The 26,370-nt window shown below is 43.8% G+C and overlaps 1 protein-coding gene across 5 annotated transcripts in view; it reads right to left on the reverse strand.

The window, feature by feature from the left end:
• arhgap40 (Rho GTPase activating protein 40) overlaps positions 1–26,370 on the reverse strand; it is a 125,215-nt gene that overhangs the window by 62,081 nt on the left and 36,764 nt on the right. The window contains exon 1 of one of the 5 annotated variants that reach the window (XM_078236649.1): positions 15,335–15,574. The exons of 2 other annotated variants lie outside the window; for them this stretch is intronic. In XM_078236649.1, the coding sequence (XP_078092775.1) occupies positions 15,335–15,459 (125 nt within the window). In that variant the 5' untranslated portion in view covers positions 15,460–15,574. Of the gene's footprint in view, positions 1–15,334; positions 15,575–26,370 lie in introns of those variants that run through there. 2 more of the 5 variants (XM_078236650.1, XM_078236651.1) reach the window with 2 other exon arrangements.

Raw genomic sequence — 26,370 nt, forward strand, 5'->3', positions numbered from 1 at the left:
TTTCATTTTTAAATATTGTTCAACTGTTAATGGTTAAGTTGTTTCATTTGTTAGACTTATATTTAAACTGTGTTATGAAAGAAAGTTTGTTTTACTATAAACAATCCCTATTTTTTCAGTGGAATTACTCCAAGAGCGAAAAATCCTATCCTCACATTTATGCCAAAAAGAACAATTGTTGGGGTTTAGTCTGGCTTCATAATGCGACTTGGGATTCCAGTACCTTAACAAGATCCATACCAATGTGATTAACTCTTAAATACCCTCTGAAATGGCCTAGCAAGCAACTCAGTTGAAGGGCTGGCCCAGCCAATGGTGCCCACATCCCATGATTAAATAAGAAAATAAAGAAAGTACACTTAGTGTCCGTTATGAATAACCAAAAGAACATGCTGTTTTATTTGATCAGCGAGCTGCTGGGATATACGGCCTATGCATCCTTTATCACATTGGCACCATTGGCATTCGTACAGGATATTGCTTACTTGTGACTTTTAATATTTCAAACTAGTCAAATATCCTACATTTCACCCAATACTCAGCTTTACACTAAATTCTAATCACTCGGTCTTCATGAAATATAAAGGGCGGAATTTTCCTAAAAATGGCCAAGTGTCAGGTTCTGACTGAAAACCGGCATATTTCTCCCCTGAGAAAGAGCCAGGTTCTCTCTCCAGATCTTCTGACACCTTGTCAAAAAAAAAAGCAGGGGGGCATGTTTTGCACCATCATTATTGAGAGCAGGGCACCAGCAAGGCTGGCTCCACAGAGACCTGGGCGCCTTTTCCAAAGGGGACCCCCATCTCAAATTAAAGACCAGGGTGCCAAGGGGCAGTGCCCTGCCCTGTCCCTGGCCACCCTCAGGCTACACTGGCCCCCGTGCCCCCGGTGAGTGATTCCCGTCAGCTTGATGTGGGGGAACAAGACGACGTCCAAAGAAGGCAGTGGCATTAAGAATATTTTAACCTCTTCAAATCGATGGTAATCAGTTGCATGCCCTGGCTGGGAGTGAACCTGATCATTTGCTGATCTCATTCTGAGATCTCCCCAGTGAAAACCTCGTCATAGCCCTCTCATGAGAGTTTGCAGCCAATTGGCGCCCACGGCGAACAGGCCCTGAAAATCCCCCTCAAAATCTCTGGATGGTTGAAAAGGATAAGCCTAACGAGGTGCCTACCTTTAGGGAACACAAGTTTGGAAGAGAGTTGCAGAGGCAGTAGGACGGGTGTTCTTATTCATACTTGACAAGAAAATTCTTACTGCACTGTGGACATCTTCCAGAGCATTATGTGGCCTAATTAATTCAAAAGTAAACTGGAGCGGCACTGCTCAGTCAACAGTCTCAGGGCCGCAATCAATAAAGGATAAAGAAACATCCAACAACAACTGTAATCAAACCGTATGAATGCTGCATATTAATTATTCAAATACGAGATGTGAAAAAGCTGCCAATACCCAGGGAACCAAGTTCATTCTGCTTTCTTCAGAGGAATGGGAAAAAAATCTATAGTCAATAAATGAATCATGCCTGTCGATAGACTGAAATAAATCTGTATTTGCTGACAACTAATTCAGTTTCCTCTACAGCTTCAAATATTGAGCCACAATGTAAAACCAAAATGGAAAAAATATTTGGGAAAATCAGGTCCATTTATTTCTCGTCTGCACAACACCCCCTCCCTGTCCTCCCAGGGCACGATAGGGTTCCACCTTTCACCCCAGCAGCCACACACATTCACCATCCTTCACCATTACTACATTGTGATGCCAACACCAAATGCATCTCTGCCTCCCTTTCCTTTCGGCATTCCATTCCCTCCATGGCATCCTGGTGCACTCTTCAATCGCCCCCTTCCCGCAGGACCTTCCCACAGCACATTCTCATGTGAACACGCCTTCATTTGCTGTTCGTGATTCAGTCTCCTCTCCAATGGGCAGACCAGATGCAGATTGGGTAAGGGCCAGAACACCCTGGTTCAGCCTGCAAGCGTGGCGCCAGGCTTCTGGGCACCTGTCACTTTAACTCCCAGGCCCACTCACATCCTGATCGACCCGTTCTTGGTCTCCTACCCTGTTCCACTGAAGTTCAACTTAAGCTCCAGGAACAGCACACGTCTTTCAATTAGACACTTTACAGCTTTTTAAAATCACGGATTCAACAACTTCTCACTTTATTGGATGATGGCTGTTGGTGACAATTCTGCTGTTCCATTTGCATTCCATTAAGAACCATGATTTGGTATGAAAATTAAAATCATGAATCAAATATGGATTCAACTGCATCATAACTGCTGGGCTGCTGGGGTTAGGTTGATTGGCCAAGCTAAAATTGCCCTTAGTGTCCTGGGATGCGTAGGTTAGAGGGATTAGTGGGTAAATATATAGGGATATGGGGGTAGGGCCTGGGTGGGATGGTGGTCGGTGCAGACTCGATGGACCGAATGGCCTCTTTCTGTGCTGTAGGGATTCTAAGAAGATAACGTGCTTATACATTTTGAAACAGTGTGACCTAGAATATTGGACATGCCGCGACCATTGCTCAAGTACTAAGCAGCCTTGTCATTCATTTATTCATGAATGCCTGTTTGTCTGCCCCAAGAGAGCTGGCACAAGGCCTAATTATGCATCATTACTAATAAGGTCAGGTTTGAAAATATAACAAATTTGGAGCCGGGAAAGGAGAACCACGAACAGTGATCTTCTCTCCCGTCCCTCGTCACCGCTCGTTCCCCGATCAAGTTTAAGGTTATTTATTAGTGTCACAAGTAGGTTTACAGTAACACTGCAATGAAGTTACTGTGAAAATCCCCTAGTTGCCACACTCCGGCGTCTGTTCAGATACACTGAGGGTGAATTTAGCAAGGCCAATGCACCTAACCAGCATGTCTTTCGGGCTGTGGGAGGAATCCAGAGCACCCATAGGAAACCCGCGCAGACACGGGGAGAACATGCAGGGTGGAATTTTACCGGCATGTCCGCCTGAGGTTCATACGATTCCACCTGAGGCCAACGGAGAATGCTGTTCTCCAAGCCTCGCCCGTCCCCGGAATCGGGGCAAGTGTGCCGGTAAAATTCCAGCTGCAGACTCCACATTCCACACAGACAATGACCCAAGCCAGGAATTGAACCCAGGTCCCTGGTGCGGAGAGGCAGCGGTGCTAACCACTCTGCCACCCACAGATCAATGCAGACTCCATTCTCCAAATCAGCAGCAATCACCACCAACAGGCTACCACTACGCCCCACATAATCACCCCAAATCCTCATTCCTGATAGCACTAGCCAATCTCAGCTCACCAGCTCCAAGGAAATGAGGGCCTAGACCCAATAGTGAGTGTATCTCAGTCCTTGCCATTCAGGGATAAAGTTTAATCCCTGTACTCATCCGTGTGCCCAATTTTATATACTGTAACTCCCGATTGGGGTACAGCTGGCTATTTACACTCAAAGCACACGGTGGCTGCTGGCACCATTGTTCCTTATGCCAATTGCACAAGCTCTGCAATGTACCCAGGTGCATTGTTTCAAATCCTACATAATCCAATAAATTAAGTATTTTATTTAACATTCTTTTATGGTCATTTTTATCAAAATATATGTTACAATCAGTTCTCCACAGTCTCAGAGTTCATTAGAAATCGGGAATCTCATTTACTGAAATTCTCTGATTGTATATCTTCACCATTCACTGAAACATCAAAGGCAGGTTTTACAGAGGGGGCAGTTGATAAATGGTGGGGTGAAGAAGATACAAGAACTTGCAATTGGCTAAGGACATACAGTAAGGACATACATTGTTAGTCTGTGTCACACCAACTTGTCCATTTGAATGCAGCAGCTGACACAGATACTGAAGGTTGATTATCATGGTGGTGGTGGGAGGGGGGGCGGGGGGGAACCCACACCCTCCCTTCACCCTCCTCACCCCACCCCACCAACAAGGCAAAGTCAGCGCAGAGCCAACCCGATACGTGCCAGCCAACAGCCCACCCGGCAGCCATAAAGCATTGCGGGCGGGCTTATCCGGGCCAGTGTGTGAGATATCCTGCCCTCACTGGGGAAAATGTCAAAGAACAAAGAACAATACAGCACAGGAACAGGCCCTTCGGCCCTCCAAGCCCACGCCGCTCCCTGGTCCAAACTAGACCATTCTTTTGTATCCCTCCATTCCCACTCCATTCATGTGGCTACCCTGGAGGAGCTGCCAGCCAATTGCACTGGCCAGTACTTCCGTTAGTCTTGGCAGCACCAAGTGCACATTATGGATGCTGCTGCAACTGCAAGTAGGCCCAAGAAGATGGACCATAGATCCCCGAAGCCAGGTAAGTGCAGCATCTTGGGCAGGTTGGGGGAGGCGAGAATGATTCAATTTTAGGGGGACTGATCCCAATTGGCAAAGGGCAGCCCCTGAAGATAAAAACCCCACTTTCCTTTCTGCCTTTGAAGATTTTTTTAAATTGTGCTGTCCACTCCCACTCGACTGCCCACGCCAAACCTTTTAAAGCACAACAAAGGACAAAGAAAAGTACAGCACAGGAACAGGCCCTTCGGCCCTCCAAGCCTGTGCCGATCATGATGCCCTAAACTAAGAAAAAACTTCTGCCCTTACTCAGACCATATCCCTCTATTCCCTCCCTATTCATGTATCCATTCAGATGCCTCTCAAATGCTGTAATGCGTCTGCTTCCACCACCTCCTCTGACAGTGTGTTTTATGGAGGGAGCTGCGTATTATCAGGATCAATTGGCTTGGTAGCAGGATCAACAAAGATCCTTAATTATCCATTTAAATGTTGGGGAGGCTGCTGATTTTGATTTGATTTGTTATTGTCACATGTATTAACATACAGTGAAAAGTATTATTACTTGTGCGCCATACAGACAAAGCATACTGTTCATAGAGAAGGAAACGAGAGAGTGCAGAATGTAGTGTTACAGTCATAGCTCGAGTGTAGAGAAAGATCAACTTAATGCAAGGTAGGTCCATTCAAAAGTCTGATGGCAGCAGGGAAGAAGCTGTTCTTGAGTCGGTTGGTAAGTGATCTCAGACTTTTGTATCTTTTTCCCAATGGAAGAAGGTGGAAGAGAGAATGCCTGGGGTGCGTGGGGTCCTTAATTATGCTGGCTGCTTTGCCAAGGCAGCGGGAAGTGTAGACAGAGTCAATGGATGGGAGGCTGATTTGCGTGATGGATTGGGCTACATTCACAACCTTTTGTAGTTTCTTGCGGTCTTGGGCAGAGCAGGAGCCATACCAAGCTGTGATAAAACCAGAAAAAATGCTCCCTATAGTGCATCTGTAAAAGTTGGTGCGAGTCATAGCTGACATGCCAAATTTCCTTAGTCTTCTGAGGAAGTAGAGGGTTTTCTTAACTATAGTGTCGGCATGGGGGTGGGTGGGGGGAGAGAGGAACCAGGACAGGTTGTTGATGCTCTGAACAGCGGAAAACCTTAAGCTCTCAACCCTTTCCACTTCGTCCCCGTTGATGTAGACAGGGGCATGTTCTCCTCTACGCTTCCTGAAGTCGATGACAATCTCCTTCGTTTTGTTGATATTAAGGGAGAGATTGTCGCCACACCAGTTTCTCTATCTCTTTCCTGTACTCCGTTTCGTCATTGTTTGAGATCCGACCCCTTACAGTGGTGTCGTCAGCAAACTTGAAAATCGAGTTGGAGGGGAATTTGGCCACACAGTCATAGGTGAATAAGGAGTATAGTAAGGGGCTGAGAACACAGCCTTGTGGGGCACCGGTGTTGAGGATGATCGTGGAGGAGGTGTTGTTGCCTATCCTTACTGATTAAGGTCTGTGGGTTAGGAAGTTCAGGTTCCAGTCGCAGAGGAAGGAGCTGAGGCCCAGGCCACGGAGCACCTGCCTGCCCGCCATATTATGGAGGTGAGCGGGAAGGTTGGTGGGATGAGCATCTTCCCAATTTTACATGCCTCCCTCCATAAACATGTCCGGTGGGACACTTAAAATGCAGCCTTGACGCTGTCACTGTGCATGTTCAGGACATGTTCCCTGACCTGTGGGATGAATAAACACAACCAAATGCATATGTCAACAGATATCTTTAGTTCCATAAGAAAATTACCACACTTTTCACCCGCGTTCCATGCAAATCACCCTCATCAAAACAACTGTGTCATTATTCAAGTAATGCAATGCAGATATCACAATCACATTTCTAGAAAATGATAACAAAGTAATCAAATAACCAATGCAAATATGTGAAAAAAACTGACTCAGTTGGACATACATCTGCACACAGGGTTACAATTGGAGCGTTAACTTAGTTTTCACAATGACTCAGTGGTTTGAAAAGCCAACTGCACAGAGTCAACAGTCAGCCTGCACTGATTGTATCAGTATAATGGAAGTGGCATAACAACTCAGCATCAGGGTGGGGAGGGGGCTCCCAAGCTTTATTGAACATGATCAATTGCATATATCAAGTGAGAACAAGGTCACGTTTCACCTTGATGCTCCTGTGGTAAATAATCATACTAATTCTCAGTGATCGGGCACAAATATTTCTAGGCACTACCCATTCTGTAAGAAATCAAAAGGTTAGATTTTCCTCTGTTAACCCAAGGTATTCTGCACCTGTCACCAAAGAGGATTTTTGGACTATAGCATAGACCAGGTACACCACCAGCTTAGACATGCTCCCTGATCCGGGCCTTGCGCTTGCAATTCATAAAGGCACAACTGTTATTCCACTATGTTATCATCCTACCACCTAAAAAAAGCTGAATTAACTTCAAACTGTGCAAACAGACAACCCCACACAGGAATATAGAGAACACACAATGTTGGCCCTGATTTTACCGGCACAGCCGCTGCAAAATTGGGCTGGTTGAGGCTCGCAGAACGGCATTCCCCGTTAGCCTCGGGCGCGATCGTACGGGCCTCAGGCGGCCCTGCCGGTAAAATGAGGGACGTTGTATTCAGGTTTCTCCTGTATGTTACAGGAGAGTTTGGCCAGTTCCTCACAGCCAGTCTAGTCAGCAGGTAGCATACTTATTTGACAGATATTATGGCGCCAGCTAGATATTCCAATCATATTCAGCAGTGAGTGACAACAAAGACTTCCACACGTCGATGAAGCTCTTTTCCACGCACGCCCAGCGATGTGTTTCTTGGCGGTGGAATCTTCCAGTCCCGCCGCTGTCAGTAGGGTTTCCCATTGATTCCAGCCCCGCCACCAGAAAACCTGCAGTGGGGGTTTGCCATCAGCGGGAGCAGAAGATCCCTTTGGCAGGAAAAGCCAGAACACCACCCTCTTAAGTGTACAGAACAAGTAGCTTCACCACAGTTGTGTACTGCAGCAAGACTTGGAACATGTGGCAGTGATACATAGGAGCACTAGAGAAATTCCATTAACAATGCCTCCATCACATCATTCAGACTCAATGGGACCCTGAACAAATGCTAGGATCCTCCATGAAGCCAGCTCCACAAGCATTCAAGCAAAATCCTGAAAAAACAACTTCATTATTTCCAAATGGCTGGAAACCGGATCCTATTTTCTTAATCAAATTATCAACGTTTTGGGGAGGACAAAGACACTCTAACATGCGGCACAGTGGCACAATGGTTAGCACTGCTGCCGCACAGTGCCTAGGACCCAGGTTCAATTACGGCCTGGGGTAACTGACTGCATGGAGTTTGCATGTTCTCCCATGAGCCCAAAGATATCCAGGTCAAAAATTGACCTGTTCAGTCAAATGAAGACCCATAGCAGAAATTGTGACTCTGAGTAGACACCATCTTTGAAACAAGGGGCAGCTGGAAATGACAGGAGTCTTCCATGCTGTTTTTATATCACCCAGATTAGAGTACACACCCAGAACTGGAGGAAGGTTGCATGGTCAAGCTATAAAATTATTAAAGTAACACTGTCCCTCTGCAGGCCAAGCATGGATATGATATCATCCTGCAGCATGATATGGTTCTGGTAAGAAGTCTTGTAATAAATGCATGATGATGAGTACAGACGGGCAAACAGGTAGGGAGGTCATGGAACCTTTACAGATTAAAGGGGAGGAGGTGCTCGCTGTCTTGAGGCAAATCAGAGTGGATAAATCCCCAGGACCGGACAGGGTATTCCCACGGACCTTGAGGGAAGCTAGTGTTGAACTTGCAGGGGCCCTGGCAGACATATTTAAAATGTCAGTATTCACGGGGGAGGTGCCGGATGATTGTTGTTCCGTTGTTTAAAAAAGGTTCCAAAAGAAATCCGGGAAATTATAGGCCAGTAAGTTTGACGACGGTGGTGGGCAAGTTATTGGAAGGTGTGATAAGGGATAGGATCTACAAATATTTGGATAGACAAGGACTTATTAGGGAGAGTCAACATGGCTTTGTGCGTGGTAGGTCATGTTTGACCAATCTATTAGAGTTTTTCGAGGAGGTTACCAGGAAAGTGGATGAAGGGAAGGCGGTGGATGTTGTCTACCTGGATTTCAGCAAGGCCTTTGACAAGGTCCCTCATGGGAGGTTAGTTAGGAAGGTTCAGTCACTAGGTATACATGGGGAGGTAGTAAATTGGATTAGACACTGGCTCAATGGAAGAAGCCAGAGAGTGGTTGTGGAGGATTGCTTCTCTGAGTGGAGGCCTGTGACTAGTGGTGTGCCGCAGGGATCGGTGTTGGGTCCATTGTTGTTTGTCATCTATATCAATGATCTGGATGATAATATGGTAAATTGGATCAGCAAGTTTGCTGATGATACAAAGATTGGAGGTGTAGTGGACAGTGACGAAGGTTTTCAAAGCTTGCAGAGGGATTTGGACCAACTAGAAAAATGGGCTGAAAAATGGCAAATGGAATTTAAGGCAGACAAGTGTGAGACATTGCACTTTGGAAGGACAAACCAAAGAAGAACGTACAGGGTAAATGGTAGGACTCTGAAGAGTGCAGTTGAACAGAGGGATCTGGGAATACAGGTACATAATTCCCTAAAAGTGACGTCACAGGTAGATAGGGTCATAAAGAGTGCCTTTGGTACATTGGCCTTTATAAATCGGAGTATCGAGTATAAAAGTTGGAGTGTTATGGTAAGGTTATACAAGGCATTGGGGAGGCCGAATTTGGAGTATTGTGTACAGTTTTGGTCACCTAGTTACAGGAAGGATGTAAATAAGGTTGAAAGAGTGCAGAGAAGGTTCACAAGGATGTTGCCGGGACTTGAGAAGCTGAGTTACAGAGAGAGATTGAATAGGTTGGGACTTTATTCCCTGGAGCGTAGAAGATTGAGGGGAGATTTGATAGAGGTGTATAAGATTTTGATGGGTATAGATAGAGTGAATGCAAGCAGGCTTTTTCCGCTGAGGCTAGGGGAGAAAAAAACCAGAAGGCATGGGTTAAGGGTGAAAGGAGAAAAGTTTAAAGGGAATATTAGGGGGGGCTTCTTCACGCAGAGAGTGGTGGGAGTGTGGAATGAGCTGCCGGATAAAGTGGTCACTTTTAACATTTAAGAAAAACTTGGACGAGTTCATGGATGAGAGGGGTGTGGAGGGATATGGTTCAAGTGCAGGTCAGTGGGACTAGGCAAAAAATGGTTCGGCACAGACAAGAAGGGCCAAAAGGCCTGTTTCTGAGCTGTAATTTTCTACAGCTCGGAAACATACATCAAATACATCAATCAAACACTTGATTATCTTGGGACCAGAGACAAATTTTGCAGAGAATTGCTGTCAATTGTAAGCCTCAATCTTGCAGTTTTATCCATTGTAACCAAGTTATTCCTCCTATTCAGCTACCCACACCAGGACATCCATTATTCCCACACACCAGCACCACCCCCCCACCCCAGCCTTAAACGCCCATTCACAGGTGAAAATCTTATTGCGAGCCTAACCAGGCTATGTTTATTAGTCGGCCCCCCAAAAAGCACTCACTGAGGTCAGTTAGAGGTCAGGTGGGCCAATTTCCACCAAAACAGAGAAACCTGAGTATTTGTACAGATGGAGCAAGCAGCAAGTTTAAATTCAATTATCTGTGGACCTTTTGACAATGTAGTCAGTTACAACCTTGCAAATATTCTCACAAGTGTGACATTTTGTTGATGTAATTCTATCTGTGGTTGGAGGGAAGTGCTCTAAAAATCTAACTGAGCGATTCAGCCCAAATACAACAGGTTAAACTCATTATGAGGAACGACACCGGGGGTTCATTGATCTTAAAGTTAAACAGGGATAAGATTGGGCTTGGATTTTAATTTCACATGGAAAATAATAACATCACAGGAAGGTTATTGCATTCCATTAGTAGCAAGCAAAGTGAGACAATGCAATGCTTTCACTGTTTGCATCAAATTTACATCATGTTATTACAGCTATTACTTGGCAATTATCAAGCATAAAGTAACATTTATTAATAAGAGTGCCACCACACCAGTTACCATGCAAACAAGTTGGCTAATGCTTCATCACCCTTTGCAAACACATAGCTTAGGACAACACTTCTACATAAACAAGAGATACATCACACATATAAGCATGCTCCATGAGATAGCTCTGGCCATTATGTATACCCACATCATAGGTGCATTCGTAAGGTTTTTTGTTTTAACTTATTAAAAATTAAATCATTGCCTCCTCTCAAATCAGTGACCCACTGGGCAACACTTGACACTCAATATGATCTCGAATCATAGAATCCCTACAGTGCAGAAGGAGGTCATTCAGCCCACCAAGCCTGCACCGACCACAATCTCACCCAGGCCCCATCCTTGTCCCCAACGTATTTACTCTGTTAATCCCCCTGACACTAGGGTCAATTTAGCATTGCCATTCAACCTAATCCATACATCTTTGGAGTGTGGAAGGAAACCGCAGCACCTGGAGGAAACACATTCAGACATGGGGAAAATGTGCAAACTTCACACAGACAGTGAGTGACCCGAGGCCAGAATTGAACCCGGGTCCCTGGCACTGAGAGGCAGCAGTGTTAACCATTGTGCCGCCCATATCTGTTTTTTCTTTAATGGGAGAATTAACATAATGCATTTTACAGCAAGCAGCTTCATCAGTTTTCAAATTGACTTTACCAACGCAACAGAATTGCTTTCAATTTTGCTTACTTCATTTAATTCAAGCAGAGAGTCAAGATTACCCAAGATTACAAATGAGTTACAGGAATATTTGCCACGCCAGGCAAGTTCAGTATTCTGCTGGATTGTTTAGTCAAACTACAAATGTGTAATAAGTAATATACGTAAGTTAATGAATAAAACTTCTGTGAAGTACAGACTTTCAATATCCATTTTAACTCCAGAAACTTTGTGTCCAGGTATTTTCAAGCACAGCTGGTTGGGTGCATTGGCCATGCTAAATTCTCCCTCAGTTACCCCAACAGGTGTGGCGACTCGGGGATTGCAGTGTTAATGTAAACCTACTTGTGACACTAATATATAAACTTTAAACTTTATTGTTTTTCCGTGACATTGCTTACAGTTATCCAAAGAAGATATAGGAAAAATACATTCTTATAGGTTAAAGGGGTCATGTATTTTGATTCAATATTTTCCCTCAACAGTTTAGGAACTAAATGAATGGTCATTGCAAACAGCATTTTCCTGGAATTTTGAAAAAAAAAATTCATCCAGAATGTCCAATAAGCAAACATTTCTCAAGACAGAACAATGCCACTCAGAAAAAAATCCAAAAATAAATGAGAAACAATGCAATAGAAACAGTTGTGGCCCATTTGAATTAAGGAGGATTTCATATTTCCCAGTCAATTAATTGTCTGTTAATGAATCAAATGGATGAAATGTTCACACAACCATCTATATCTTTATAATGAAGAAATGTTGACCAGAGTTGAACAGATGGTGCTATCTAATATCACATGCAGTAGTAAGGGATAAAAACAGGCGATCTGAATACATGTCCCAAAGAGCGTTTGATTTCTGCAAAATTACCAACTAAGCTCAAATATGGATGAAATTACTTGCAGGTGAAATAACATGTAGACATTGCTGTCAGCGTTACTAGCTTCCCATCTCGGTATCATTAGCCATTTTAAAATCCAAGTTATCAACATGTTTAAATCAACTTGATTCAGAAAAGAAGTAAAAATATTAGCTCAGGTTTTCCTCTCAAAACAACCGGCAAAGTTTAGGGCACATGCCATTATTCATGTGGAAATAGAAAAGAAACTTCAAGCACAAGACAGATGCATGATTAAACTCAAAAATCCAAAGGTTGCTGCCCAAGTTATGTCACATCATCATCAGTTTCACAAAAATATCTCATTGCCTGCCTCACCATTGAAATGCACTGAATGACCTGTGTGGAGATATGAACTTTAACCCGCCACAGAATGTCAATCCTTGCCCTTTTCAAAGCACCTTTGAATGATGTAATGAATTTTAATTTAAGCCAACACAGATTTCTTCAGGGAAAATTGCGTTTAACTTGCTGATTTTTTGAAGGGGTAACAGGGAGGGTTGATGAGGGCAATGCTATTGATGTGGTGTTACATGGACTTCCAAAAGGCATTTGATACAATGCCGTACAACAGACTTGTAAGCAAAGTTATAGTTCATAGAATAAAAGGGATAGTAGCAACGTGAATGTGAAATTGGCTAAGCGACAGGAAATAGAGGGTAGTGGTTAACATATGTCTTTTGAGCTGGAGAAAGATTTGTAGGGGAGATCCCCAGGGGTCAGTGTTGGGACTCTTGCTTTTCCTGATGTATATAATGGCCTAGGCTTTGATTTACAGGCCACAGTTTCAGAATCTGCAGATGGTACAAAACTTGGTAGTAGTGAACTTGAAAATAGTGTAGAACTTGAAAGGGACATAGAAAAGTTGGCGGAATGGGCAGAGAGGTGGCAGATGAAGTTCAATGCGGAGAATTGTAAAGAGATTCATTTTGTTAGGAAGAACATGAAGAGACAATATAAATAAAGGGGGTGCAGGACTAGAGGGACCTGTATGTATACGTGCATAAGAAATTAAAGGCAGCATGATTAACAAAGCATCGAGTATCCAAAGTTATATGGACAGGAACACAGAATGCAAGAGCAAGGAGGTTATGTTGAACTTATATAAGACACAGCTCAGCTGGTGCACTGCATCCATTTGGGCACCTCACTTTAGAAAGGGTGTGAAGGCATTGGAGAAAGGGCAGGAAAGTTTTACAAGAATGATTCCAGGGATGAGGGACTTCAGTTCTGAAGACAGAATGGAGAAATTAGGATTGTTTTTCTTGGAGAAAAGACTGAGAGGAGATTTGGTAGAGGTATTCAAAATCATGAGGGATCTGGACAAGGTAGACAGGGATAAACTGTTACCACTCATGAAAAGATTGAGAAGGAGAGGGCACAGATTTAAAGTAATTGGTAAAAGAAACAAAACCATTATGGAGAAAAAGAAATTCACACAGCAAGTGTTTGGAAGGTTTGGAATGAACTGCGAGTGTGTGGTGGAGGCAAGTTCAATAGAGGCATTCGAAAAGGAATGAGACTGTTATCTAAAAAGGAATAATGTGCAGGGTTACGGGGAGAAGGCAGGAGAATGGCTCATTCAGAAAACCAGTGCAGATATGATGGGCTAAATGGCCTTCTAAACTGTAACAATTCTATGATTCTGTGAATTACTGTTAATCAACATTTCTCCTACTGAAAATAAACTAGTGCGTGCGGAGTCGCATTCCTTCAGGTTCAGATGTTGTAAGAGGTATTAAAAATGTCAAATTTTAAATTAAGAAATTCTAACTTTTTCTTTGTGTTTCTTTTTAACTTTCTTAGCCCAATTTTGCTTTCCCTTTATTTTTCTTTCTGTATCTATTTGACAATGAATTCACCCAAACTAATTAAAATGCCCTTCTCAGTCTTTGTTTGGATTTACATTCTCATCAGGAGGGCAATTTAATAACAAGTTCAGTGTTCTTGGAGGTGACATTAACTGCGGTCAAAGATCACATAACAGGATGGAGCACAAGAAATCATCATCCACCCATCAGCAAAGACATGCCAATCCAGGCTGACTTCAGTCTCAAATCCAGAAGGCTGCTCTGGACCATCAGTAAAGCCCTTTCGTGATTGGTCGTCAAGGCTGATGGACAATGGTGGAATGCTCAAAGGAACTGTAACATAACAAATGGATTCCTCATAGAGGACCTTACAGCCTGAGGGATAAAATCATCCTCAAACAGTAGACAATTGACAACCGCATCAAAAATTGTTATAATAGTTCTGCCACCTTCTCCACTGATGGAAGATTAAAGCATCCACCATGGGTGGCGTAGTGGTATTATCACTGGACTAGTAATCCAGAGGTCTTGGCTAATGCTCTGGGGACATGTGGTCGAATCCCACCATGGCAGCTGGTAGTATTTGAATCCAATGAGTATGCATTTCTCTATAGTAAAGGCGGGTACAATTTTGTCTTTTAAAAAGCATTTAGACAGTTACATGGGGAAGATGGGCATAAGGGGATATGGGCCAAATGCAGTAATTGGGACTAGCTTAGTGGTTTTAAAAAAAGGGCAACATGGACTAATTGAGCCAAAGGGCCTGTTTCTATGCTGTAAACCTCTATGACTATATACAAATGTGGAGCTCCTAATCAGATCCTGGATCACATCACCAACATCGTGCTCAAAAGGGAATTCACGGGCAGCCTACACAATAGCTATTTTGTTACAGTCAAAGCTTTGGTGTGGATAGCTGACTTAGATATTGATATTTGATTTGTTTTTACCACGACCATCAGAAAAGAAGTCCTCGTGCAGTTAGTTTCACAATCTTTCGGCATGATGAGTTAGGGAGACACACAATTGTTTGACCAGTTCACTCGGTTCCCAGATGCCTGATTTCCCTGACTGTGCCCTTATCAGCTCTTGCCACACACAAAAATAAATCAAATATGCCAGGACAGGTGCCACTAAAAGCCAACTCCATCAAGTGTCCACTTGAGCAGTCAAGTGCAATGGAAAAAACTTCACTCCTGAACAGCAGACAACACTAAATAAATACTTATTTGTATTGAAGTGCTTGGAAAGCTGTAGGAATAAAGTTTATAAACTTCTTGTGCCTATGATTTAAACATTCTTCCATAAAAATCTGCATATAAAATAGACCCTGAAATCTTCTTAAACAAGCACCCTTGAAGCTTCATACTTTCAACATGACTAAAGACTTAATCCAGCTCCACACAACAACAAATATAGTTTTTGTTTAAATAATGGTACTACAATCTGTACTAATCAACGAATGACAAAAAAAGACTTCTGGTTTCACCTTACCTAAAATATATTAAGTATAAATTTACGATAGCAAAGTTATATTTTGAAATGCGCAAAGGGGGGAAAAAAGATACCTTTGGTTAAACTTGGAACTTGTGAAACCTCGTATAGCCGCTGGCATCGAATTCGCGTACAATTTGGGTCTCGGGATACGGGAGAAAGTCTTTGAAATGAAGTCTGTTGCCTCGTCGTTGTCCATGGCGAGTTCCCCCCTTCGCAATGTCTGGGAAACGTCGCAGGCAAGCTCGAGAGAAACCTCAGTAAAAGGAGAATAATGGTACGGCAGCTCCTTTCCTACAGGCTAAGTTCACTTTGGAGGAATGTGAAACCCAACCCACTAGATAGTGACAACTGTCAACAACCCCACCCCCTGACTCCTGCACGCACATCACCCAGAATTTAATCAGCCAGTTTAATCTGCTACCTCGCTTTGCACCCTTCTTTACAACATCCCATCATTTTCATCTCATTTTCTTCCACTTTTTACCCACTCAACTTCGCACAGTGATACATTTTGGATTTTGAAAAAGTAAAGAACTGCCCTTGTTTTTTTGTGTGTGAAAGGAGTATTTACAGCAACGTGCTGCGGTGCAGCTAGGTTAAACATGTTTTGCTTCATTCTTTCGCTGGAAGCAATCAAACATGGGGATCGTTGATAATCTAATGGGCTTGGAATTTTTTTTCACTCCGTTCTTAAACTTGCAGAGCCAATGGGCAAAGTGGACTGGCCAGACCAGAATCCATCTCCTTGCTTTGCTCCAGAAAACAAATTCAAATTGAATCCAATTCAATGTCCCCACAAGAGAGACATACAAGGTATCCAAATTAGTAAGAAATGGTATGGACCACCGACTACAGGAATCAGAGCGGGCGAGGGGTGGACCCATGGAAAGGTCCGTTGACCTCGGGCGGGATTCTCCAGTTTCAGTGAGAGCATGAGCGGAAAATCCCACCCATTGTACCTGACCTTGGATGTGATCTCAGCCAAAAGGCCGAGGAGCGACCTTGTATGCCTCTCTCATGGGGATCACAAATTGGATTCAATTTGAATTGGATTTTGGAGCAAGCGAGGAGATGAATTAAGGGCTTTTTTTAATTCATTCGTGGGATGTCGGCGTTGCTGACTGGCCAGCATTTATTGCCCATCCATAGTTGCCTGAGGGCAGTTGAGAGTTGACCATGTTGCTATGGTTCTGGAGTCACATGTAGGCCAGACCAGGTAAGGACAGCAGATTTCCTTCCCTAAAGGACATTAGTGAACCAGGTGGGTTTTTCGACAATTGACAATGATTTAATGGTTCATGATTGCCTGGTCCACTCTGTGCATTGGCTTTGTAACTTCAAGAAAGGAGCATTTTTTAAAAAATCTGATCTGAAATGCTTGTTATCAGTCCAATACTTTCATATATCCCAGAGAGCTGAAAATGATCCAATGAAGGAAAAGAAGAAGGAAGCTAGCCTTTAATTTCACACTATCTCAACTTCATAGACACTGTGGGGCATCATTGGACCTTGACCAGGTGGCTGTGGAGAGGATGGTTCCTCTTGTGGCAGAATCTAGGGCCAGGGGTCACTGTTTTAAAATCCTTTATAGACCAAGGAGAATATTTTACTCTGAGGGCTGAGTGTCTTTGGAACCTCTTCCCCAAAGAGCAGGGGAAGAAGAATCTCTGGATATTTTAAGGCAGTGCTGGACAGATTCTTGATAAGCAAAGGGGTGTAAGGTTATCAGTGGAATGTGGGATTGAGATTAGAATCAGGTCAACTGTTATTTTATTGAATGGCGGAGCAGGTTCAAGGGGCCAAGTGGCCTTACTCCTGCTCCTGATTCTTATGTTTGTAAGTAAGTACCATCACTTCCCACCAGAGGATGCATAATTAGAAATCCAATTAATATTCTTTATATTGTGCGAATGAGGGGAAGGCTGATTCAGCTCAGCTTCAAGGTAATTAGTCCAGAAAATAAAATGAGTTGCAGCACTTAACCCATCATAACACGAGCAAGAAATGGTGGTGAGAAAATTCAGTGATTCCTCTGTTGTGCCAAGTCCGGATCCTTAATATATATATCAAGAAAAGCAGAGGTCCTTATCTCCAATTTCAAAATAACAATGAAATTGATATATCCAGGGTCAGCAGTGTTGTGCTTGAAGGTATTGTATTGCTAACAAAATGTCAACCAAGGCCATATTTGCTCTTAGTGCACACAAAAGGCATTGAAGTATCAGTTTAGAATATATGCTCCAGCTTCTGGAATGGAACTTGAACCCACCACCTTATAAGATTTTAACAGTAACATTTCACAAATACTGCAAATACTGGTGATTTAAGATTATATAGCAATGCTAGTTAAATTTGATGTGGAGATGCCGGCGTTGGACTGGGGTGAACACAGTAAGAAGTCTCACAACACCAGGTTAAAGTCCAACAGGTTTATTTTGGTAGCAAATACCATAAGCTTTCGGAGCACTGCTCCTTCGTCAGATGGAGTGGAAATGTGCCCTCAAACAGTGCAAACAGACACAATATCAAGTTACAGAATACTGATTAGAATGCGAATCCTACAGCCAGCCAGGTCTTAAAGGTACAGACAATGTGGGTGGAGGGAACATTAAACACAGGTTAAAGAGATGTGTATTGTCTCCAGACAGAACAGCTAGTGACATTCTGCAAGCCCAGGAGGCTTGCAGAACCTGTTGGACTTTAACCTGGTGTTGTGAGACTTCTTACTGAGTTAAATTTGAAACAGGGCACATCACGTTGGCTGCTAAACATACCGTGCCGAGGAATCGTATAATAAAATGAAAATTAAGCAGTAAATTTGGAGTAATGTTTGCAGAATCCACAGGCGGCGAAAGGCCGGATGAAAAACTGGAAGACAGATCAGCATCTAGCTGTTGTCGTACATCTCCAAGCCTGTGATTATACAGCAGGTTAGAAGCAATTTGGAGCAGGCCGTTTTCCTGTGCCTTCAATTGGGGAATACAAGACTTGTGGAAAGGTGGCCAAGGGAAGAGAAAGAAAAAAATGTCAAGAAGAAGATAAGGAGAGTATAGCCTGGCCACCTAAAAGACAAGGCTGAACCGACCTACTTCAAACCAGAAGTGTTGAGGTGATGATCCATCTCGGCCTCCTCCTGAGGTCCCCTGAATTGCACACACCAGTCTTCAGACAATTCAATTCACTCCATATGATCTCAAGAAAGGCTGAATGCTTTGGATCAGAAAAGGCCTTTGGGCCCTGACACCACCCTATAGAAGTAAGGACTTGTGCTCCAGAACTGGCCCCACTCTTACCCAAGCTGTTCCACTATAGTTACAGCACTGGTATCTACCTGACAATGTGGAAAGTTGACCAGGTGTGTCCTGTCGATTAAAAATCAGGACAAATCCAGCCTTGTCAGTTACCGCTCAGTTTACTCACAATCATCAGCATAGTGATGGAAGAATGTTATCAAGCAGCAATTACTCAGTAATTCAGCACTGGTGTTGAAATTTCCCGGTTTGGCAGAGATTAACTTGAAAGTGGGATAGGATGCAAAATTGGTGAATCTCACATTATCCCACTTCTGAGTGATCCTGCCAAAGGCAGAGTCTGACTTAATAGGGCAACAAGCTCAGAGGTGGCCTTTCAGGAGGTTGCCTTCAGGAAGGATATATCACCAATTTACCCACGAAGGAATGCAGGATGGGGGCCTAAATTGGGTCAGTGATGGTAGTGTACCTTTAAGAATTTTTAAAATTCATGCTCATAGCCTTAGCTGATGTCATTATGCTGCCAGGCTGACTATGATGATTCTGTTTATTGCTCCTTAAGTGATTTAAATGGGGTTCTTTGTGTTTACTCTGGGATTAGTTTTACTATCCTGCATTGCTGGGAGGAGGAAAAAAACTGTGTAGGTCAGGTGACAGGAGTTGATTTTCAGGTTCAGTTTTGGGAGTTGAGGTGTTAGCAGCATCAAGCTGAAAGAGAAGGCTCTCTCTCTCTCTCCCTGTTTTTTTTGAAATTCTGTTGGTTAGCTGAAAGCAAGATCTTGCTTTTCTGAAGGATGAAAATCTGCTGTAATTGGGGGCTGGACCATAGAAACCATAGAAACCCTACAGTGCAGAAGGAGGCCATTCGGCCCATCGAGTCTGCACCGACCACAATCCCACCCAGGCCCTACCCCCACATATTTACCCGCTAATCCCTCTAACCTACACATCTCAGGACTCTAAGGGGCAATTTTGAACCTGGCCAATCAACCTAACCCGCACATCTTTGGACTCCTCCTATATGGGACCAGAATCTCTCTGGTGTTTTGGGAAGCTGTCTTGTCTTCAAACTATTCTGAGTCTCAAGAGAATTTGACTGCAGAATTCAACTAACGGCCTCAATCCCACTATCACATGAGCATTAGTCTATGCTGTGTTGAATCTGTTTAAAGGGTTATTTATGAAGATTGGTTTGATTGGGACAGCTTATATATATTCATTAAGGGTTATACATTATTTTGGTTGTTTTGTTCTTGTTTGTAACTGATCAATGTTCTTGCTAATTTTCTTACGATACATGTTGACTTTATTCTTAAATAAACTTTGTTTGATAAAAGCTCCCTAATGGGTCATTTGAATCACATCTGAAGTGAAACATATCATGCTTATCCTAGCCAAATTCAAGATGCAAAACTTATGATCCAGGTGGGCTCCATAAAACACTTTGGAGTTTCTGACATGAACCAAATTAAAAAGAGAATCTTCTCTGCCCCAAGAAAGAAGATATCGAGTGCAGAACACTTGCGCATAAAGCTAATACAGTCAAAACTTTGTTTTGCACAGAACAATATCAGATTTTGACTGACGACAAATTTTGCACCATTAGAGGGCTCCTGCTTATATTTATAACATTATCAAAGTTAGAAATTGCATAGTAACTGTCATTTCATTTATCTGATTAAGAATTAGCCTAAATCCAGATTCAATTCATAACTTTCTATGTCAGTGAGACCAGGAGGAAGATTCATCGACCTCCATTCAATTCCTTTCTCGATTTCTTGACTATCTTGCACAACAGATTGAATACTAATGAACTATGCTGATATATTCCACTTAAGAATTGGCAAAGTGCATTTTCAACTGTGACTTTGAGAAACTAAAACTGTGAGTGGGGTAATAAAAACAAAACTAAAATACCCCAGCTGCGAGTAAAGCTGAAACAAAAACTGGGAATACCCAGCAGATCAGGCAGAATCTGTGGAGAGAAACAGAGTTTCAAGTTGATGCAGAGGAATAAAGTTTTGGCTTTTTCCCAAAGATGATTTAATGTGGTGGGGAGCAATAGAAACTGAGAACTGATTACTGAGGACATTGTACAAACAAACACCACCTCAGTTCTGTGAAATGGCTAACTTAGTTCCAGGTAACTTCAATCCTGGACCGGGGAGCGGCGCGGGCTTGGAGGGCTGAAGGGCCTGTTCCTGTGCTGTATTGTTCTTTGTTCTTTGTAAATTTAAAGAAAGATCATTGCACTTCACAAATAGGTTGGGAGTTTTCTGCCCCGCTGCACTGGTCAAGTAGCGTAGTGGGGCAGGAAATATAAGCAAGGAGTGAAAAACCAGGTTCGCGCCCACTTTCACGCCACTCCCAATATTGCCGGCCATGTTCTGCTGGCAAAATTAGACTTGTGCCAGGAATGGCATGAGGCTAATTTAAACATTAATGACATGGTGGCACAATGGTTAGCACTGCTGCCTCACAGCACCAGGGACCCGTGTTCAACTCTGGCCACAGGTCACTGTGTGTGGAGTTTGCACATTATCCCTGCATCTGTGTTGGTTTCCTCTGGATTCTCTGGTTTCTTCCCACAGTCCACAGATGTGTAGGTTAGATTGATTGGCCATGCTAAATTGCCCCTAACTGTCAGGGGGACTAGTACGGTAAATACATGGGGTTACAGGGACAGGGCCTGGGTAGGATAGTTGTTGGTGTAGGCTTAATGGCCAAATGGCCTCCTTCTGCAATGTAGGGATTCTGTCAGATGGTTAGCATGTCATTAACAAGTCCGGGACGTAAAAGTCCAGGCATACTTACCTTCCCAACCTCGCTGGTGGAGGTTCTCACTGGCGAGGATCACAGATTGTCCTCCAACTGAACCAGATGTGATGGCCTCACCGTGGGACCGGGGGTCATTGAAGTCCCTGGGTGGTTGAGGGCAGGGCAGTGACATGGAGCAGTTCCAGCCTGACATCCTGGCACTGCCCAACAGGTACTCTGGCACTGCCCACTGGGCACCAACAAGAGGAGAGAAGGGGGGAAACTCTGCATGGGGGGGTTGAGGGCGGTCCAGTGGAGCTGGCGATCAGTGAGGGTGGGTGGCAATTGCCGGGGACAGCAATGGGTCAGAGATTGGGAGGGTGGTGATTGGGGTGATGTCTGGGGGGGGAGGGGGGGACAAGGGAAGTGACAGATCTCAGAGTAGACTATGTATATTTATGAAGTGCTTCGAAAGGTTAGTCATGCCACAAATAAATTCCAGCCTTCCAGATTGCCTGGATCCACTGCAGTTCACCGATCACTGCAACAGGTCCACAGCAGATGCCATCTCCCTGGCTGTACACTGAACCCTGAAGCGCCTGCATAACGAAGACACCTATGTCAGACTCCTATTTATTGACCACAGCTCAGCCTTCAACACCATCGTTCCTACAAAACTCATCTCCAAACTCTGTGGCCTGGGGTTCAGCTCCTCCCTCTGCAAATGGATCCCAGACTTCCTAACACACAGACTACAATCAGTAAGGATAAGCAACAAAACCTCCTCCACAATTATCCTCAACTACCGGTGCCCCGCAAGGCTGTGTCCTCAGGCCCTTACTATGCTTCATATACACTTATAACTGTGTGGCTAAGTTCCGCTCCAACTCCATTTTCAGGTTTGCTAATGATACCACTGTAGAGGGTCAGATCTCAAACACTGATGAGACACAGTACAGGAAGAGATAGAGAATTTGGTGAACTGGTACAACGACAATAATCTCTCCCTCAATATCAACAAAACGAAGGAGATAGACACCGACTTCAGGAAGAGTAGTGGGGGACATGCCTGAGTACATCAACGGGGATGAAGTGGAAATGGCCAACAGCTTCAAGTTTCTAGGTGTCCAGATCACCAACAACCTGTTCTGGTTCCTCCATGTCGACGCTATAGCTAAGAAAGTCCATACATACCTCTACTTTCCCAGAGGCTAAGGAAATTTGGCATGTTCGCTACGACTCTCACCAGCTTTTATAGATGCACCATAGAAAGCATTCTTTCTCGTTGGATCACAGCTTGGTAGGACTCCTGCTCTGCCCAAGACTGCAAGGAACTACAAAAAGTTGTGAATGAAGCTCAGTCCATCACGCAAACCAGCTTCTATCCATTGACTCCGTCAACACTTCCCACTGCCTCAGAAAAATAGCCAGCATAATCAAGGACTCCATGCATCCCGGACATACTCTCTTCCACCTTCTTCACCGGAAAAAGGACACAAAAGTCTGAGGTCACATACCAACCGAATCAAGAAAAGCTTCTTCCCTGTTGCCATCAGACTTTTGAATGGACCCACCACATATTAAGTTGATCTTTCTCAATGCCCTAGCTATAACGGCAACATGACATTCTGCACCCTCTCCTTTCCTTTAATATGTTCGGTTGCTTTGTCTGCATAGTGCGCAAGAAACAATACTTTCACTTTATACATGTGACAATAACTCAGATCAAATATTTCCTTAGGCAACTTGTTCTATTGTAGGATTGTCCTTGGAAAGAAAGATGATTGACTCACTGGATGAAGTTTTACGAGGGGCAGCCTTTTCTGCTCCCACTGAAGCCATAGTGTCATAGCGTTTTACAACATGGAAAGAGGCCCTTCAGCCCATGGTGTCTGCACTGGCATCAGGCACCTATCTATTCTGATCCCATTTTCCAGCACTTGGTCTGTAGCCTTGTATGCTATGGTGTTGAGTGCTCATCTGAGTACTTCTTAAATGTTGTGAGGGTCGCCACCTCTACTTCTCTTTTAGGCAGTGAATTCCAGATTCCCAAAACTCTCAGTGAAAATTATTTTCTCACATCTCCTATAACCCTCCTGCCCCATAACGTAAATCTATGCCCTCAGGTTATTTACCCCTCTGCTAAGGAGGAAAGTTTCTTCCTATCTTCCCTTCTATGCCCCTCAATTTTATTCACCTCAATCAGGTCCCCCCTCAGCCTTCTCTGCTCCAAGGAAAATAACCCCAGACTATCCAGTCTCTCCTGATAGCTGAAACGCTCCAGCCCAGGCAACATCCTGGTGAATCTCCCCTGCACCTTCTCTGGTGCAATCACTTCCTTCCTATAGTGTGATGACCAGAACTGCACACAGTACTCCAACTGTGGCCCAACCAGCGTTTTATACAGCTCCATCAGAACCTCCCTGCTCTTATATTCAATGCCTCAGTTAATAAGGGCAAGTATCCCACATGTCTTCTTAATCACCTTATCTACCTGTCCTACTGTCTTCAGGGATCAATGGACATGCACATCAAGGTCCCTCTGATCCTCTGTACTTCCTCAGGTCCAACCATTCATTGTATATTCCCTTGTCTTGTCCGTACTCCCAAAATCTATTATCTCACACTTCTTAGGGTTAAATTCAATTTGCTACTGTTCTGCCCACCTAACCAGCCTGTCTATAACATCCTTTCAATCTAAGGTTTTGCTCCCTCGCTATTTATCACACCACCAATTTTTGTGTCATCGGTACACTTACTGATCATACCCCCCACATTCCCATATGGATCATTAATGTACACGACAAACAGCAAGGGACCCTGCATCAATCCCTACGATACAACACTGGACACAGGCTTCCAGTCACAAAAACAACCTTCGACCATCATCCTCTGCCTCCGAGTACTAAGTTAATGTTGGATCCAGTTTGCCAAATTGCCCTGGATCCCATGAGCTCATACCTACTTCATCAGCCTCCCACGTGGGGCCTTGTCAAAAGCCTTACTGAAGTCCATGTAGACTACATCAACTGCACTACCCTCATCTACACACCTGGCACAGGCTTGGAGGGCCGAAGGGCCTGTTTCTTGTGCTGTACTGTTCTTTGTTCTTTGTTCTAATCACCTCCTCGGAAAATTCAATCAGATTTGTGAGACATGATCTCCCCTTGAGAAAAACATGCTGACTAGCCTTGATTAATCCTTACCTCCCCAAATGGAGATTAATTCTGTGCTTCAGAATGTTTTCCAATAGTTTCATTAACACTGAAGTTAGACTCACTGGCCTGCAATTTCCTGGTTTTTCCCTACTTCCCTTCTTGGGGGACTTTTGAATGGCTCGCCACATCTTCCAGCTCCAGCCCTCGCCCCTTTGCGACAGAGCCATAAAATTCCACTCACTGTCTTGAAAACAAATGGCCACCTCGTATTTTGTCATTGCCGGAAGGCACCAGCTACTTGTTTCTGTCAATTCCCACCAGTCCTTTCTATATTTTATAGAACGTGGTCTATTTTCCTCCCTCCTTTGCTGTAGCGATTCCCATTCCAAATCTTTGATTGAGTAGGTGAACACTGGTGTATTTCCCATTGGGTGTCTTTGGGGCACTGTGAGCACCAAGCAGGTATCTTGCTGCAGCTCCCCAGTTTTGGAGAGTGGGAAGCTGGTCAGTTCCCAGTTGGCAAGTTAAGTCTGGGATGGAGGGGCACAAGGTGGAGCTGGTTCTGCAAGCAATTGAGCATGGGCCAGCACTGGCTTGCAGCATTGTCGATGAGCCAGAGGTGGCATTGCATTAGAGCAACGCAACACCCAACATAAATGGATGGAACATTCATGGCACTGCCAGGGAGCCTCCCAACTGTGTTATAGAGTCATAGAGGTTTACAGCATGGAAACAGGCCTTTTGACCCAACTTGTCCATGTCGCCCAGTTTTTACCACTAAGCTAGTCCCAATTGCCCGCACTTGGCCCATATCCCTCTATACCCATCTTACCCATGTAACTGTCTAAATGCTTTTTAAAAGACAAAATTGTACCCGCCTCTACTCTGCCTCTGGCAGCTCTTTTAAGATACTCACCACCCTCTGAGTGAACCTCTGGGCCCTTTTGTATCTCTCCCCTCTCAGCTTAAACCTATGCCCTCTAGTTTTAAACTCCCCTATCTTTGGGAAATTGTGCCTGAAAGCTTACCCCAATTTGCATTTCTTTTATTCTTTCATGGCATATGGGCATCGTTGGCAAGAACAACAATTACTGCCCATCACTAATTGCCCTTGAACTGAGTGACTTGCTTGGCAATTTCAGAGAGTAGGCCAGACAAGGTAAGGATGGAGGATTTCCTTCCCCAAAGGGGATTATTGCCTGCTCATCATTACTAAACCTTCCATTCCAGATTGTATCCATGAAACTTAAATTCCACTGGATGCCATGGTGGGATTTGAACCCATGTCCCTAGCTTCTGGATTATTAGACCAGTGACATTACCACTATACCAGCAACCTCCCACTGAAACGAGTGACTAATTGTTCATCTATTTACAGAACTGTGTGAAAATTCTACCTGGCAGCAGAACTGGAGTGGATGAGGTCCATCTCCTCTCCACCCCATCTGCAAACTTGGCAACAGTCACAATCTGATTTTACAGTACAAAAGGATTGCTAGCAGTTAATAATTATGCCCTACTGTCAACACCAAGAGATCAGATACAGTATGACCTGATGCAGAGTAAAACACCCTTTTAACAATATGACTCAGCCCTAACATTAGAAGAGCAGATGGTACCAAAGCAGTACATCTACTATTTCTCACCTCTGTAAAGAGGGAATGAACTCAGTTATGTCATACAAACACATCAAGTGTCCACAGATGAACTTGACAAATCACAGGATAGATCTACATCCAGCAGTTGATCCAGTTACGACATTGCTTTTCCACATTCATTTGGATTTTGGAACGACTCATTCGGTCCCATGTTCGGCGAATTTTGGTTGGCTCTGCTTAAATTAAATGGCTGACCAGAGGTTAAGTCACTCATCCCCAGTTTTAAATATTTTACCTTAAAAAGTTAAGCATTGATGACTTCCAACATTAAGGATATCGGCAC

This window comes from Mustelus asterias, chromosome 20, assembly GCF_964213995.1.
Source record: "Mustelus asterias chromosome 20, sMusAst1.hap1.1, whole genome shotgun sequence".
NCBI lineage: Eukaryota > Metazoa > Chordata > Chondrichthyes > Carcharhiniformes > Triakidae > Mustelus > Mustelus asterias.